Here is a 17449-nt window from a genome sequence, read left to right on the forward strand (position 1 = left end):
CTTACAATGATGAGTAGGATGAAGTAGATGAAGTTGTAGAAGGAGTGAGCATCCATCACAAAGTACATGATGTCCACCCAGCCCTCCAGAGTGATCACCTAAAGACGAACACAAGCAGAGGAGAGGAATATACAGAGACTTAGAAAAAATAAAAAGATCAGACGACTCATAAAGAAACCATAGAGAAGAGAAATACAAAAGGGACTAAAATAGACCATATTTCACAGTCTAGAGTGTTCCAAATACCAACACTCAGCAGAGGACTAATCCCCAACATTTCTCTTGTGTGCTTTACCCAACGCAAGCACACTGGAGCAGTGGCCAGACTTTTGGGGGAACTCATCTCCAATCTGGCTTTCGTCCTCCAAAATTACCCCCCTCAGCTATACAGTGATGAATAACCACTCCAGCAAAAAGGCTTTTCAGATGACGCGGATATAGCAAACAAATGGTGTGGAAAAATTAAGCTACAGTCTGGTGGTGTGGCTGTGGCGACTTGCTAATCCAGTAAGCCCTATTTCTATGATACAGCAGCCCCAATTAGGCTCCATTTCTCCCTCTTCGTCTCCATCTTGTATTACACGCTTGCATGTCAGCCAAACCCCACTGTATGTGCCTCAATGCAAAATTTTAGGTCTCACAAACAGTTTTGGTATGGGTCTTCATCCATGCCTTGCGGGTGTGAACAGCTGTTTTACCTGAAAGATGGCGATCCAGGCATAGCAGATGTTGTCAAAGTTAATGGCTCCCTTGAAGGGGTTGACCGGACCAGCAGAGCAATTGGTGTAGTACTGGTTCCAGTTGACACAGGTGGTGTTGTCAGTGCTGTTGTAAGAATACATGTCCAGGTTGCACTGAATTCCTCCTTCTTCATACAGCTTTGGCACCGAGTCACAGTCTCTCATGCCGTTCTCTCGGTCCAGAGAGCAGATGAAGGGGTTCTCGTCATCGTTTTCAGTGTGGTAGTATTTATCTCTCTCCACAGAGAAAGGGCTATGGAGAAAAAAAAAAGAGAAGACACGGCAGAGGTTAGCCAACTGAATTACCCTGGTCTCAATCACCACACCACATCAGACTAGACCCCAGGTGTAGGGTGTAAGAAACTACCTAACTAACTCATTATTTTGAGATTCTAAGTAATTATTTAGAGAAAGTTTCTCATTACAATGACTTAATGGCTTCCATAATAATGTCATGACAGGTCAAGAAAAAAGTGTCTCATACCAGTTGGGTTGCTAACTAGTGCCTATTGGTAAGGCCATTGGAACCAGATATACTGAACAGGGATGGTGGTTTGACAACTGAGTGGGCCATGGCATTCACACAAAGTTATCATTCAAGCCAGTGGGGCCAGCCACTGTAGTTTTACCTAAGCAGATACAGTAGAGGTATAAGGCTGGGACAAGACACTGGATATTTGCTCTTTGTTTGGATGAGAGCACAAGTTAAAGGCAGGTAAATTAGGTCAGGGCTGGAGAGTAGTGTCACTTGTCATGGGGCCCAGTAGATTTATAAAAGGAGAGCCTGACACCGACTGCAAGGCCATGTGGCAGGTCAAAACATTATTTAATATGAACACTGGGCTTCCATAGGAACACTTACCCAACCTTTGGCACATTTAACTGTGCATTGATAACTATATGTAGGCAAGTAGAGAAGATTACACAACTATATATTTTTAAAATATTAGCTAACATTAGCCACTATAAGCTATTGGTCACACCAGGCTAAGAAATGTGGTCTGGAATGAGGAGATAATAAAATGACCTGATTGCTAACAATAATGACAGAGAATTAGTGTACATTTCATACAAACAATGTTGAAATACAAGAAGCTACATGTTGTGAAACCACAAGACATCTGGGCACAAGGTTAAGGAAGCATAAAAGCTAAAAAAAACATTTGTTCTTCACCTGGGTTTTTCCTGAGACAATTTACAAGAGACAGTGACATATCTCTCCTCAGGGAATCATCTTTGTCCCTCTGCCATCACTGCATTACAACCTGCTTTTGCTGCCAGGTCGAGGCAGTTAAAATGGCTGGATGTTTTTATATTACACAAAGATTTTGGCATTCACAGGGTGTCATTTTAAGTGGATCAACTGCAGCCCCAAAGTCTACAGGTTTTAATTCCATGCAAATCCTACAGCAGCTGATTTCACTGATTAACGCTCCTTCCAACAGATAGGAGGAACTAATCAGTGAAGCCAGCTGTAACTGTGTTGACAAACCTGGGGCTAAATGGCTGGGGAGACCCCTGTGTGCATTGTGTTTGTCTGCCTGCCACACCACCTCTTAGCATATCTGTTCCGGAGCACTCTGTCTGGACTAACTGGTATGTGTGTCTGGTTAATGTGTGATATCTGGCCTATCCGTAAACACACATTCAGATGGCGGCTTTTATTAATTGCATAGTATCCTCAAATACTCTGAGTGACCAGACTAGTCCCACATCAGGACCACCTCACACTCATTTATTTATACATCCTTAAAGGCTGTTTCACACCGAAGGATGATCTACAGGAGCATTTATTGGTCTGATGAGCTCAGTAAGAAACACATTTGATTTATCACACCCTTAAATGACGCACGGGATGTGGCTCCTACCGAGTGCTCTCACATATTCTCAGTCAGCCTAATAAAGAGTCACTGTCAACCATGTTAACAGCTGTTACTTTGGTAAAGCATGAAAATATGTATTAGCGATATGATTACAAGAGAAATTGTAGCAGCCGTAAAAACAGATATGTTTATGACTCTGAACATAGAGCCAGGCTTATATGCCATTCGTCTGATGTTGAGACCTTCCAGAAACAAGAGGAAAAATTGATGATGATGACAAAAAAATGTGCCAGCTCACCAGAGCCATTATGCATGAACTTAAATTACAGCTGGGAGATGTCATAAATCCTATAGAGAGTAATGAAGCCAGGTTGATGCAGGGAGCATGAATAAGCCATGGGTGCCCATGTCCCACATACCATGGGGTCTTTCTCATCATTTCAGGGCTTGTCGCTCTCCCATTAATCATGATGATGAGACTCTATAATCACTAACCTCACTGACTTCATGACCCAGTTCAGCGTGCAGGGTCAAGGTTTACTCCACAGTTTTACCTTGGTCCCCTGTAGACCTATTTGTAATCTCACCTGCGTTGTTTATCTCAGCTCTATTACTATATTAAATTAATCCAGTCACCGTGTGCATCTTTGGTTTGGTAACAATTTTATCAATATGGGTCCTTGAAGGCCAATAGCAGCCTAAATATTTTTTAAACAGGGAATATATGCACATTTTGTGCATAGCAATTTTGTTTGATGTACTGTGTCTATTTCAGTATCTTCCTTTGACCATTTTAAAGGATAATTTTGGTTAATTAAAGCTTTGATCTTCTTTTGGCAAGTTTGGTCATCATTTCTAATGGTTATAATGAATTATACACACAGAGCTAATAGGGAAATCTGTAGACATAATAGCAGAACAAAAGAGAACATTGCTGAAGCCTCTCTGAATACATAAAAGTTTGGTACCCAGTTTTGTCACCTCATTAACAATACTCAGTTTGGTTGCCACAAACATGGCTGGAAATATCCCTATGTCTTTTGAAACACTTCTGGATTTGTTTAACATTAAACGTTATAGTTTAATGGCACCTGGCAGCATCAGGGGGTAACGTGGTGGAACAAGAACGAAGGTTAAGGCGGCAAATATCCAAGTGGGGCGGGTGGGAGGGGTGGTGTTTGGGTCCAACAAACACTGACTTTGACCCGAGAGAGCGGTGTTCGCATTTCGTAAGATTCTTGAGCCAAACTCTGTTCTTTTTTCCTAAAGCTAGCCATGTGTGTTCGTTGTTAAAGGAAAATAACGTCAGTTTGCGGTGTTGTACTGACGTAGCGCAATTATTTTGAAAGACACTGTATGGAAACGTTAAATTTCCTGTGAAAACAGAAGTGTATCTTGAAAGGAGAAAATGCATGTAACAGGCAGAACTTGATACGGTGTCCCAGAACATCAACAACCAACACACCCAGGGTACCTTGCACGTCCACGACCAAGCACGTCAATATGTGACAAGGACGGAGTGAGAATGTGTTGTTAAAAATGACCAGGTTTTGTTGGTCTCTAACAGTTGTCCACTTGCCTAGGTGTCAGGCCATTCACCCCCCCACCCCATGAATAACTTGGCTGATATACATGTAATCTGAGGTGTATCACTTTAGAAATGGTGACATGATGAAATGTATAAATGTAACATATCCATGGTTTCAAGACACATACACTGCCAACATATCATTATAGCAACTGGGATAAACAGAAAGCTTCTAGCAAGTGCAGTTTTCAAATAAATGTATTGTGCAGATGTGGTACAACAAATTGTCTCAAGTACAAATATCTCAAAATTACAGTTAATTACAGTAATTTGTTACTCAATATGGATTCCGCAGTTAACATTAAACTGAGCAGATGTGAGTAGTGAAATCTCAGTAGGAAAAATTCTACACATACTGGCACAAGTACACAGATAAAATATTGATTGGTAAAGGTGGAACTCACAAGGAGAAGTTGTCTTCCACGAAGCAGCGGTTTCTGAGCAAGCCGGCCCACAGCTGGACGCCCACGATGCCAAATATGAAGAAGACAAAGAAGCACAGCAGCAGCACGTTACCCAGCATGGGCAGGGTGTCCAGCAGTAGGGTCACCAGGATGCGCATACCTGAGAGAGGAGACAAGGACACTGTCAAACAGCCGGGCAGCACATAATTGTTTATTGATACACATGCAGCAGATATGAACTTGAGCAGGTTAGGTGTATGTTACTGTCAGAATGGAAAATCAAACCTCTTTTACTACAAGTGGCAGTGCAACACATTTTTCAGAGCTAAGTGCTGGGTATTTTATTAAATAGAATGGCCGGTATGAGTACCAGTCATCTCACTTTACAACCATTCACGCTTGCACTGGCCTATTATGACACACTTCATGTGTACTTCAAGTGCACAATTCAGTTTCTTTATTCATTTCATCAATCACGTCATCATTTCATTATACACTTGCAAGCTGATGCTGTAACACTTTTTACAGTTGATTGAAAATCAAATAATAATGATGCATTGTAAAAATAACAGCCTACTGCACACTGGTCTGGTGAATTTAGCCTCCCGGTGTTTTATATTAGTTAAACAGCTTAATGAGTAACTATCAAAACAGGGTCATTCATTATAACTGATGAAGAGCAGTGCTTTGGGTTAGTCGTAAACAATATGGGGTCTGGCTCTTGACAAACAGAAGTGATTCACCATATTAATTTGTCAGGAGGACGTTTTGCCAGCGGGAAGGTTTTAAAAAAATAAAGATTCACAAAATCCTATGAATAAAGGAGAGGCGCTGAATTCATAAAGGGGCTGTCTGTATTCCAGTCTTGCTCGAATGGCATATGCAGATTAGTGTATGCCACTAAGTTGAATGTGTAGTTGTTTGCCTACTCGTATGTGTCTGCTGTTCGGCTCATAAAAACAGTATGTCACTCCTCTTCCACTGCCACATCCCCCTCCCCACTGACATGTAATGATTCTCACTGACATATGCTGCTACTGCAGTGAAGGTGTAAGTAATATAAATCTGTTCCACTCGCATATACCATTCTTTTAAACATTAAATAAATAATTACACTAATAAATGAAAATGACATCATGCCTTCTGACATAAACAACTAGCTTGCTTTTTAAGAGTACCACAATGATTTAACACTGCACTTCATAACACGTCCAGACAGATGATGGTGAGAGGATCAAAACTGATGCAGCAGAACAAGAGATATCATTTTTTTTTATTCACAGCATTCTTCTTCCTCATCAAAATCTGGCACCTACGTTACCCACAATGCAACTATACCACCGTCAGTTTTGCCAGAGATTTGGAGGTATTATGCTAGTAGCTGCTAATGTAGCCTCTAGCCTCAAGAAGAGAGGAGGGTAATATCCAATGTTATCTCAAGTTACAGTTTGAGGCAATAGAGTTGTGCAGGAGTGAATCCTAAAACCCGCGAATTAGTCAGCGTTAGTTCCCTCATCTTGAAATCACTGGGTTTCTTTGAATGTGTTTGGCTAGATGTCTGAAGGTCTGTGGTTAACACAAGCTTAAGAGACTTTCCAATTTGTTCTACAACATAAAATATGTCAGTAAATACCCTATTCACACATCAGCTTTACCTGTCAGTAAGGGGTTGCTACAGTATCAAGTAGCTAAATGAGACTATAGAGGTTTTCAGGGACATTAAACTTTAACCAACTACATCTGGCAAATGCATTTACACTTCGAAAATCATAAAAGTGGTGTTCATTTGTGATGATTAGCCTGCTGAGCAAAACCTGTATCATAATTTTTTGTTGGTCACAGAGCTTATTTTCTGCAACAATCCAAAATCCTATTAAAAAACCCCTACGGTTTTTGTCAAGGGAACCAGGGCAGCACCAACTTCTGGGTTGATCTACAAAAATGCATCCATGCAGCAAGGTGTTTATCAGATTTCACAGAGCTACCTTTAAAGCACCAAAAGGCTCATGCTTGTTGTTAGCCATTTGGCTATCACCGCTAGCTTTACTAGCAAGAAAGCAGAAATGTAAAGTGTTCATTCCATCAGGGACATTATGGTTACAATCAATCAATCTGGATCAATGTATCGATTCAATGATCAATGATCCAGTATCATCGACCAATCTATATCATCATCCGCAGGTTACACCTTATTTTGAAATTCTGTGACACCATCAAACAGCAGCAGGTAGATGGCAAACAGTCACGATACAGACGATGAGGATAATGTTATTTACTCGGGAATAAATCAGCAGTGTGGAATGATTTTCAACGTCAGAGACAATATGAGTCAACATACACATGCCGTAAGTAAACAATGCCAACATGGCGCATGTTGCCTTGCCGGGGGCCACACTCCGCTAACTTCTTGCAGCAACAAAGCAACGTTAGCTGCTCTGTTTCAACAATGCTAGGCTGAAAAATCATGCAAGCAGGCTGAAACTCGAGCCATGTGGTGACTTAAACCAACAGTAACTGCGAAAAAGTTAAATAGCATGTATCTTTTAAAGCTATTTGTTGAGCAAAATTCTGTTAGTTGCTAGGCTAATTTAGTCAACTTGCATAACATACTTTTCTTAAGTCACATATGTATACCTAATGTATGTCACGTATGTAGCGTAAGCTAACTTGCATTCATTACTTAATTTAGTTAACAGACACACTTATTTTGGGGTCATCCCTATGTTTCCCGGCTTCTATGTTTCCCGGGTTCTATGTTCCCCACTTAACCCTGCAAAAAAAAGGTTCTATGTATGTTCCCCGCTAACACAAAAAGGGTCCTATGTTTCCCGCTTGGTTGAGCGGGGAACATAGAACTGGGGAAACATAGAACCTTTTTTGTGTTAGCGGGGAACATAGAACCTTGCTGTCTGAGTTTGAATATTTGTAACTGTAAAAAATATTAAACATGCCATTGTAGAAAACAAAGTGTGCTCAGCAGCATCCTTCCTTGAATGAATAAAGTATAAAAATACATTTGGATAAGACACAAGAGTCCTGAGTCCAACGGAAGAACAGGGATTTGTTAGCAGTCTGTGAGAGTGTCAGCAGTACACCTACAACTTGCTCTGAATTAACGCCACACTAAAAGACCTGCTTTTTTCCGCCTTTCATACAGTACATCCCTGATTCTGTCAGCTCTGGACAGTGTTCCCTCAAGTTTCTGACAACACGCACACTTCCTGCCGCCCACACACTCCCTCTGCTAAATCTGGCTGTGTCCCTCTGCTGTTGCAGCTCAGATTTTGCTCTTATTTTCATGCACTGATTTTCCTCATTCTCATCTATGTATGTACATATCTATGTATGTATGTATGTATGTATGTATGTATGTATCTATCTATCTATCTATCTATCTATTATCCTTCCATCTATCCATCCATAGCTACTGTATAATCTCTGTGTCTCTGTCCTTGTCTTTCTTTCTGTGTGCCCATGTCTCTGTCTCTCTCCATCCCTGCAGGCTACCCTCCCAGTAGTAACCCTGTGAGTCAGGCGTCAATAATGAGGATCATTTTCCTGATCAGGGGTTTTCTGGGTAATTGGAGAGGCCGGGACAGTCCCTGTCGGAGCACCGGCAGAGCTCGTCTGCTGGGCTGACAGCCACCAAGGAACACAGGAGACGGGGGAAGCACACTGAGCTGGAGGACGGAGCAAGAGAGAGGGAGAGAAAGGAGAGGAAAGACTTTCCAATCGGACACCCTCAGGTAAACTCAAAAATGTAAATGTTAGCATGCTTGTTGCTTTAAATGAAACACGTGTATTTACTGAACATGTTTTAAAAAATACAATTCTGCCCACGCTCTAACACCTTTCAACGATATCGTTCCATCTGGGAGCGGCACACCAAACTGCATGAAGAACTTTTCATATTTGTAGAAGATTTTTTTTTTTTTTTCATGTGGATACATACTGAGACAGAGAGTTTCTGGTGTTGACAGATGGATGGAAAACAAGGAGGATCTCGCAGATTTGCTAGGATATGGAGAACAAATGAGGAGGAGACAGCCAGGAGACGCAGGGAGGAGATAAATGGAGGAGTGGAGCAAAGATAGCCTACTATTGAAGGACAGGAGAATGAGTGGCAGTGAGCAGCATCTGCGGGATAACATGAATGTTTGGATGGTATCTTCCACCGCATCCTCCTCTCAGTGGCAAAGATGTGTGAAACCCAGCTGGGGCAAAAGTGACAGCAGTGAAAACACACAAACTCTTGAATGGCAAGACTCTTGAAAAACACTGTTTCCAAGATATTTCAATTTAACAATGGCTGCCACATTATGCCGTTGATGCAATATTCAATTACCAGCATAACAGAATATACAAGCACATTGTGAGATGAGAGTCATAAAGAAAATATCTCATAATGGCATATCTCTCTCAAAAAATTAAACTGTGAGTCATTGCCTGAGGCCATTTGTTGCCACTTGCTCTTTGGTAGGACATCCGTTCAACATAATTGCCCTGAACTCACGAAGAAAGTGTATTCTGATACACTCTGACAGACCTGACTCGCTGCCTACAACAGCAAATTCATCTCTATTGTTCTCTCTCTGGTCATTATTGAGCAGTGCAGGCACACACACACACACACACACACACATCCCAAACACATACACAAGAGCACACATTCAGCTCATTCAAGTGATTGCTCTCATAGTGTAATGTGCTGAGCTGTTAGGATGCTGCTTAGCTGTGCCTGAGTTAGGACCAGCAGCTGGGATTAGTGTCCACAGCAGGCCTGAGGCACACTAACTGGTTTTATGCGCTGCGATCCAGAGTGGATATGCATCTGTACAATGAGAGTTTAATACTTAAACTGCTCCGTGTTGGTTTCCACTCGCCTGACAGCTGCAGCCATGGAGAACAACATAGATCATTTGCCACATTTATCATACAAAAGGAGCTACATTTGACAATCCTCTGAATCTTGATGTGAAATATATCAGTGTCACAAATGATCTCAGAAGTGACAGAATTAATTGTTTCAACTCAAGTTGTCTGAAATTTTTGTGAGAATATATAGAACTTAATAGCTCCTATTTCTGTTTTCCGTCTAGAGCCATATTACACTAATTATCTGGATGTACTGGGAAATATATATACTGCAAAAACAAACTAAATACAAACAAATCCAATTTTGTAGAATTTAAATGAATAAATTACAGATTGTTACCCAAAACAGTACAAGTAAAAAGTTAAAGTAAATAACCAGTATATCTGAATGAATGATATTCTATGTACAATCAATCAAGCAATCCCTCTCAATTATCACTAATGACCCACTAGAAGTGTGTGGGTAGTGTGTTTATTTGCAAAAACTCTGCCCTCTGCCTGTATTTTCTTGTTTTCGTCTCATTTTACAGTACTGTGGTAGGAACATCTGCAGGTGTGTAGCCCCAGCCAATAACAGAGTGCAGGTAAAGACGGGACTACATACAAAGGTAGCGACCAGGTAGCAACAGTACACATCTTTGAGGAAGCCAAGAAAATCATGGATACAGCGCGGCATAAAGCAAATATAATGAGGCGCAACACAAAACAGACAAAGCTCATTTCAAAACAAGAGTAAATCTGGGGATGGCTTTTACTTTCACTTCTGCTGACGAGCTCTGAAGGAGTCAATACGGATACAATACTTTGCCACACCCCTTGTCGCACATGGCACCCTTTAGCATATCTATGTGACACATAGCTAAAACACATTCTAACATGTGGTTAATGCTGTCAAACAAACATGGTTAGGTTTAGGTAACAAAACTACTGGGTTAGGCCTAGAAAAAACATCATGTTCTGACTTAAAACATGCAGGTGAGTAACGTAACCTCATGTGAGGTAGTAGAAGTTAGTGCACGATGACTGTACATAAGTGACGTAACGTAACATTAAATCAACCTTGGCTTTTGGATGAATAAGTAAAGGTACACTGGATTTGTCTTTCAAACAAAGTTGTGTTATGTATCCTTAAGGCCAATAAATGTAATGAATGCATTCTTTTCTCCTCTAATTCCCTTCGCTAGCAAATGTTCTGGTGACCATAAGAAAAGCAACCTCCTTTATTAGATGTACAGAACAAGTTTGTGCTTGAAATTTAGCAATAAGAGTGATGGTAGAACAATTCAGCCCGAGGTATAAGAGCATAAAATATTTGTGGTGGTAAAAATGAGCGTTTTAAGACTGACTGTTACTTCAAAGGTGGTATAAATTGGGGGATCAAACATTACTTCAGCTGGACGAGAGCCATATATGACAACAACTCTCCATTCAGCCACGCAGGCAAACATGAATATCAACCAAAGCACCTCTGTTTATCTCGCAGATAAGAGAATCAATCCTCTGAGCCTCTCCCGACCTGAAAAGCGTGCTCATTCCAACTGATCGACATTTCATATTCAATAACAATCATCTCCTCCTCCGCCTGCGCGCCCTCTCCAACCTCGCTGTGGGCGGCCACTCCATTCCAACATGGCTGGCAGGCGGGTGGCTGTGTGTGATCGGGGAGCCATCTGTTAGCACGCAGATTAGGTCTGCTTCCTCTGCTCTCCTGTCCAGGTCCGGCTCAGGCCTAGCCAGCTTTGTAATCTGTGTACTGTGAATTAATGGGCTTTCTGAGTTGAGGGCCAGTGTACACCTGCGTCTCTTCTTATTTGCTCCGAGAGGATGGTAACTAGCGTCATGTCAGTGACTCCAGACAGAGATGACTAGACGTCCCTGAAATGGGAACGTGCCTTTGCATAAGCGAGCCATGTGACCCGGAGAGAGGAGTACATGCAGAAAAATGAAAACTGATGGAGAGAAAGGCAGACACAGAGCCCTCTGAACTCTGTTTACCTGCTGGTTTAATTTGCCCCAGTGAGTTTACTTGTTTTTGTGTACACCAATTTGTATGAAATCACTGAATCTGATCTCTGGATCTGGGACTTCTGCTTAAGCTCATTTCTACACATGGAATGTGATCTGACAAATTCTCTCCTCTTGTGCGTATGTTTAGAGCCACACCTGACCATGCGCACAATACCAACAAACCCTTAGTAATACAATGGTACTCCCTACAACAAACTGATTCCTAAGTTACAGACACACAATCCTCAAGAGTGTTTGTTGATGTTCATCTCCACATTTAAACATAACAACACATTAACACATTATATGACACTTTTCTCCCTAAGTCCATGCCCTGATGCATGCTGGCTGCTACAGTATCTTAAAGGGAACCATGACACTTGTCTCAGGTATATACCCGTATTTTGGGTTTGTACTAAAATATTTTTACATGTTTTACTATTCCGAAAGCACTTTTCTTTTGCTCATACACTCTGTGCTGGAACACCTCTTTTCTGTATGCTGAGGCTCCATTTTGGACCTGTCTCTGTAAACATCAAAAAAGCCAAGGTGGTCAGCGTGTGTGTCCGTAGTCCATATTCTGTACCATCATTGCAGCTAGAGGAATGACTGTAATGAGAGTATAGCTCCACTTTCTATTGTTAAAGCAACACAATGGATTTTTTGAGCCCTCAAAATATATATCCGAGATCCTTGTGATGGTACATCAACTCACAATAGATTGGATGACACCTCCGTCATTGCTTGAGAGCGTCTGTTTTGCTTGCACTGGCATTATACAGTTACGGGGTTTGGGTAGGAACACGGACACAAAAAAGACTACAAAATTTGGCTGCTTTACAGCATACATCATATCCCCCTCCTCTCTTTAGAGTAGTGCAGCCGAACCGTGGTGAACGAAGTTAGACGTGGCTGTCGTGACTGAAGCAACAAAGAAAAAGAAGAAGGTGAAGGTGTCTGAGGAGACAATGAAAAGAAAACGGGAGAGCAAGGATTAATATCGGCCCGGCTTTCACACGCTGGCGAGAGCTGAAAGAGGAGGAGGGATACCTGACCGATGGTGACCTGGCGCTGTTACCCTCTACTTAGGAGACTCACTGTCTGCAGGTCGGCTGCCTCAGGTACATTTTAAGATAAAGTGTTACCCTACATACAGACAGCTTTCATTTTAGTTTGTCTTTAATACTTTGCTGTTAGCACCGCAAGCGCGATGTGCTTGTGTCGACCGCGATCGTAAATCATAATAGCAGTGAATGAGAGACTGCGGACAGAGCAGATTGAAATATGGCTTTCTACATGCTGATCACATGTATTGATAAAGTATTGGCTTAGCTGGCAGAGGTTATATCGCACTTACTTAAGTCAAGTAATCTTGAGGTTATATTTCTTTCATCTGCACCGTGGCCTCTCTGCTGCTGTCTGATTTCACTCTGTTGAGTTTGTGTGTGTGTGTGTGGGTGTGTGTGTGTGTGTGTGTGTGCGCATGCGCGCGCTCTGAGGAGGCGGTCAGCCCTGACATTCAGAGAGCAACTAATTTCTGAGTTTCGGCCTAGTCATGGAAAAGTAAAACAGGTATTTTATAACCTTGTTGACTGTGATGGTTTCCTCTTTATCTTTATTTGTTGCTACTTTTATTTACAACTCAAATCTGAGCAGTTTTGATGTCTGTACCACATGTAAATTAACCAGTCCATGCACAAGATGAAGGATGTAGAAACGTTGAAATGTATTACTGTTCACTGCGAAAAGATGTGAGAACACCTCTTCCATAAATACGAATCTTCTTGTTTGTGAGGACATATTTAGAAATTCTTCTTTGCATGCTTGTCTGGAAGTTTTCCCAGATTTTTGTTTCCACAACATCCCACTTGCACTAAATCACTCCCTTAATTTATGCTCCTCATTTATGCCTTCCACCTTTACGCATCACACTGTTCAAAACCAGCATTTACTACAGCTTAAACTCAAATCTCTTTGACAATCACAGCTGTGTTGGGGAGATGGTTGTATACTTGAAAGGCTATTTGGGAATACTGTACCTCAGCACGACTCCAAGTGATCAAAGAACTGAATTTCAAGCTTTAAGAATCTGTAGCGACGGAAAACCTCAAGCTGAAAATGAATTTGGACTGAAAATCCAAGTAAAACTGAATCTTTTCTCTTTTAAACAACAAAATATCACTTGCATGCCAAGAGCTGCTGGAGGTGTTCTTGTCATATCTAGATCCAACTAACAAGATCTTTTGTTTTTAGCAGCGAACGAATTGACAGCAAAGTGCAAGCATTACGCTGTGACACCCTTTGCTTCTGGCAGACAACTTCCTCCAGTGAACTTCATCTAACCTTATCAGTCTTTTATTTTCTCAGTTCTACTTACAAACAAGAACCCCCTCGGATTAAACCCATCCCCCTGACTCCTCCGGGCTCTCCCTCTCGGCCTCACATCACAATACAAGAGCAGAAGTCAAGGGGTGACTTATAGACCTTGCGAAGAATAGAAGCTAGGACGTTCTTGCAAGCTCTTTAATTACAGTAATGAGGCACAGCAAACAATGTGCAGTGGGAGGAGGAGGGCATGAGCACGCAGGGAGCTGGGAGGTCAATGATGTTGTGTTGTTGTTGCCTTTAGGGTTTATCTGGGCAGAAGTACAAGACAGTGTGTATGAACCAGGCGCTGCTCAAACATTGGGTCTAACAAAGCGTGGAGAACAGGATGAAACAATCCGTGTTACTGATACATGAAAATACCAGCACACACGTGCATGCATTCCAGGTTTGTGTGCATATAAGAGTGTGAGAAAAATGTTTGTGTGTGACAGTTTGATGAGGCACTGGGAAAAGGCCACATGCAGTGGCTCACCAATAAAGACGCATGCAAAGGCTATTCTGGGCTCAGTCTTGTTAAGATGGAGATGTGTCTGAGTGTGTTTATGTGTTCGTATGTGTGTGTGTGTGTGTGTTTGTGTGTGACTTTTTTCGTCCTGCGATAATCACCTATTGACTGCTGCCTCTGTCTTATCAATCAGCAGTACCTCATCCAAACGTGGCTGACAGCATCGAAAGATCGAAAGAGAGGGGGAGCATATTAATGTCTTATCTTGTTATATCTGTTATGTATGCAAGCCTGGGGCATCATACCACCACTGCCTCTACACCACAGTATATTCTCTTTCTTCAAAAAGCTACCAATGAATCGCTGCCTATTTTTAAAAGTGCTAATTTAATGATAGAGTACAGGGATTTGCAGGCTGCTGCCTGTCTCAATCTTGGCTGCACCTGGGCTGGGTATTGTTAAAAAATTACTATACCAATTCCAATGCCGGTACCCTTAAAGTGATACTGATACCAACAGAGTACTTTATTCAATACCAATAATGAATAAAGTGGAGCACAGTATAGCCATACTTTCAAACATTTTGGTGGCATCTCGGCAAACTGAACTGCCAACTATGTAAACTACACTGCGCCCGACTTCACAACACCACAGACTATATGGGTTGTAGCTACCGCTACACCGCTAGTGTGAGCTCCTTGCAAGGGACAGTTGGTGAGAGCTGCACACACAGTAACAGGGTTAACTGCTAATACCACACAGCTAATGCTACCTAATGGTTATTATCTGGTTTAACGACAGAGTCGAGTCCAGTATGAGAGTCAGTATGAGTTTGTTGTCGTACTGTTTAACGGCTCTGTGTTGGTTGTTAGCAGCTGCTGCTGTGTTAGCTTGTGCTAACTGGGCAGATGTTGAAATGACTGTTCATAGTAAGGGCTCTGGAGACGGCAGCAACAAAAAGTTTGTTTATCTGGTTGGGATAGTCCTGGCTCAGATCCCTGGCACAAAAAGGAGCAAATGCAGGTATTGTTTGACGGGAGATGTTTTGATTCCACTTGGTATTGAGTCATTTCAGTCGATAGCTTAAATGTATCAAGTACCGATACCCTGCTCCACCTGATGCAGTGATGTGTTTCAGGCTGGATTTGGTAATTTTGTTGCATAAAACCTCAGATTTTAACACAAAGGAGCAGTAGCTCAACTTTGAGCTCCCTCTGGATTCGAATTCCTTACCTTATCTCTCAAGCTGAGCCCAGCCACCCCACGGAGGAAACTAATTTCTGCTGCTTGTATCTGGGATCTCATTCTTTCAGTCACTACCCAAAGCTCATGACCATTGGTTAGGGTCAGGGTTAGGGTTTTTTGTGTGTGTGTGCGTGCACGCATCAGGGCCGAACTCCACCGTGCGCATTACAGAGAGCAGAGGAGAATTGTAAAGGTGCGACCATGTAGAGACAGAAATGACATAAGATAAATAACATAAGGCTATTTAGTTTGTTTAATAAAAGGACAAGGTATAGACCTGTTCTATAAGAAAGGTAACCTTAAAGGGGCGCCCCTCTAATATAATGGTAGGGGATACACTGATGTTTTAATAAATGTTAATAAGAAATGTTTTGATATTCATATTGTTTAAATTGCCTCATTAATCAAATAATGAAAAAATAATTGATAATCAAAAAAATTATCGTTAAACTAATCGAAAAATTAACCGTTAGCTTAGTCAAGTGATCGAAAAAATAATCGCTAGATTTATTGTTACAAAAATAATCGTTTGGGACAGCCTTAATCCTGACCACTTCACATTTGCCTGCAAACCACCCCAGTGCATGCTGGAGGTCATGGTGTGATGAAGCCAACAGAACCATATCATTCCCAAACTGGACACCTTCCTCCCCCTGGCTGAGCCTTGAGGTCCTGTCAGTCAGCATTTGGTGAAAACATTAAATACGTAACTTTTGGTCTTGGATTGGGTTTGGCAGTTGTGCTCAGTCAGGTTCAGTTATAAAGACTTAAGATACCAGCTGGGTATAGGTCTCAGTTTTACAATACTCAGAGGACAAATTACATAAAAAAGATTTGTCAACCAGAGCAGCAGAGGATGAGATATTCTGACTTTTAGTCCGTAGTATGGGTCAAGCTCCAAAAATCCTCTATCCTACATTTTGCATTGTGCAAACTGTATTATGTTTGTATTTGATCGTTCCTGTCCATCTCTGTCAGTCTACATGTCCTCTGCAGGTCTATACATTTGTAACTGCTGTGTTTATTTATTATTTGTATAACACCATCAGGGATTATCTTCTCAGACGCCATAGGACGACACTCCTCCACAGCTACAAAAGACATTATATAACTGTTTTGTCAGGCTGAGTACTATTTCACTTGTCTTTTAAATTAACCTGTACAATCGATGTAAAATTGTTGGAGTTCTTCTTTAACTCCAGCTGGTCTTGGCATTGTGGACCTGTCCATAACCAGAGTGGGAAAATACATCACCCCAAGCCAGCAGGAAAATAATGAATTGTAAATTCAGGCTGCAGCTGGCTGGCATGGTCACCAAACCAGGCGCTTTGGCAGGTGAGCAACCGTCATCCTGTGGTCCTTTTCTATTCCAAAAACATGTTTGGCTTAAAAAAAAAAATTGTGTCTGCTGGATAGTGAAATAAATGTGTCCCTTTAGCCTGAGGATAAAGAAAGTTATTTTCCTTCTCTGTGTATAACAATGACACCTTTACTCCTACAAACAGAAGACAGAAAATGATATTTCAGCATTCTAAAGTCAGTATTCTAGGTTTCAGTGCCTTGAGGCCTGAAAGTAAAAGCTATTAAAGCAGCTTTTCAATTCTATTTGCATATTGTAGCATCAAAATCAAGGTTACAAAAGTAGTATCTGCTCATAATAGATTCTAAATGGAAAAGTATCCAATTATTTAATACTTAGTAAAAGCACCCTTTGCTTTGAAAAAGAAGAAAAAGAAAAGGTTTGGGTATCTCAAGTTATTTCTTTTTTGCTCTTTGCATTAGCTAGGCATTCTCAATACAACTGCATAATACAACCTCACAAAAGCAACTTATCTAATTCCATGCCATGAGCGAATGTTTCTTTCCTTCCAGAGAGAGAGGATCCTCCCGTTAGCCAGGAAAACATGCTGTATTTTGGACACGAGTGGCGAGCC

At 41.5% G+C, this 17449-nt stretch overlaps 1 protein-coding gene across 22 annotated transcripts in view; it reads right to left on the bottom strand.

Moving 5' to 3' along the window:
* The window catches only part of cacna1g (calcium channel, voltage-dependent, T type, alpha 1G subunit), a 219880-nt gene that overhangs the window by 144484 nt on the left and 57947 nt on the right, over positions 1-17449 (bottom strand). For all 22 annotated transcript variants that reach the window (XM_078163625.1, XM_033611548.2, XM_078163624.1 and 19 more), the window contains exons 4-6: positions 4556-4715; positions 699-993; positions 6-98 (exon numbers count right to left, since the gene is read on the bottom strand). In XM_078163625.1, coding sequence (XP_078019751.1) covers positions 6-98; positions 699-993; positions 4556-4715 — 548 coding nt within the window. The remainder of the gene's footprint in view (positions 1-5; positions 99-698; positions 994-4555; positions 4716-17449) is intronic.

This window comes from Epinephelus lanceolatus, chromosome 21 (assembly GCF_041903045.1).
Source record: "Epinephelus lanceolatus isolate andai-2023 chromosome 21, ASM4190304v1, whole genome shotgun sequence".
NCBI classification, from domain to species: domain Eukaryota; kingdom Metazoa; phylum Chordata; class Actinopteri; order Perciformes; family Serranidae; genus Epinephelus; species Epinephelus lanceolatus.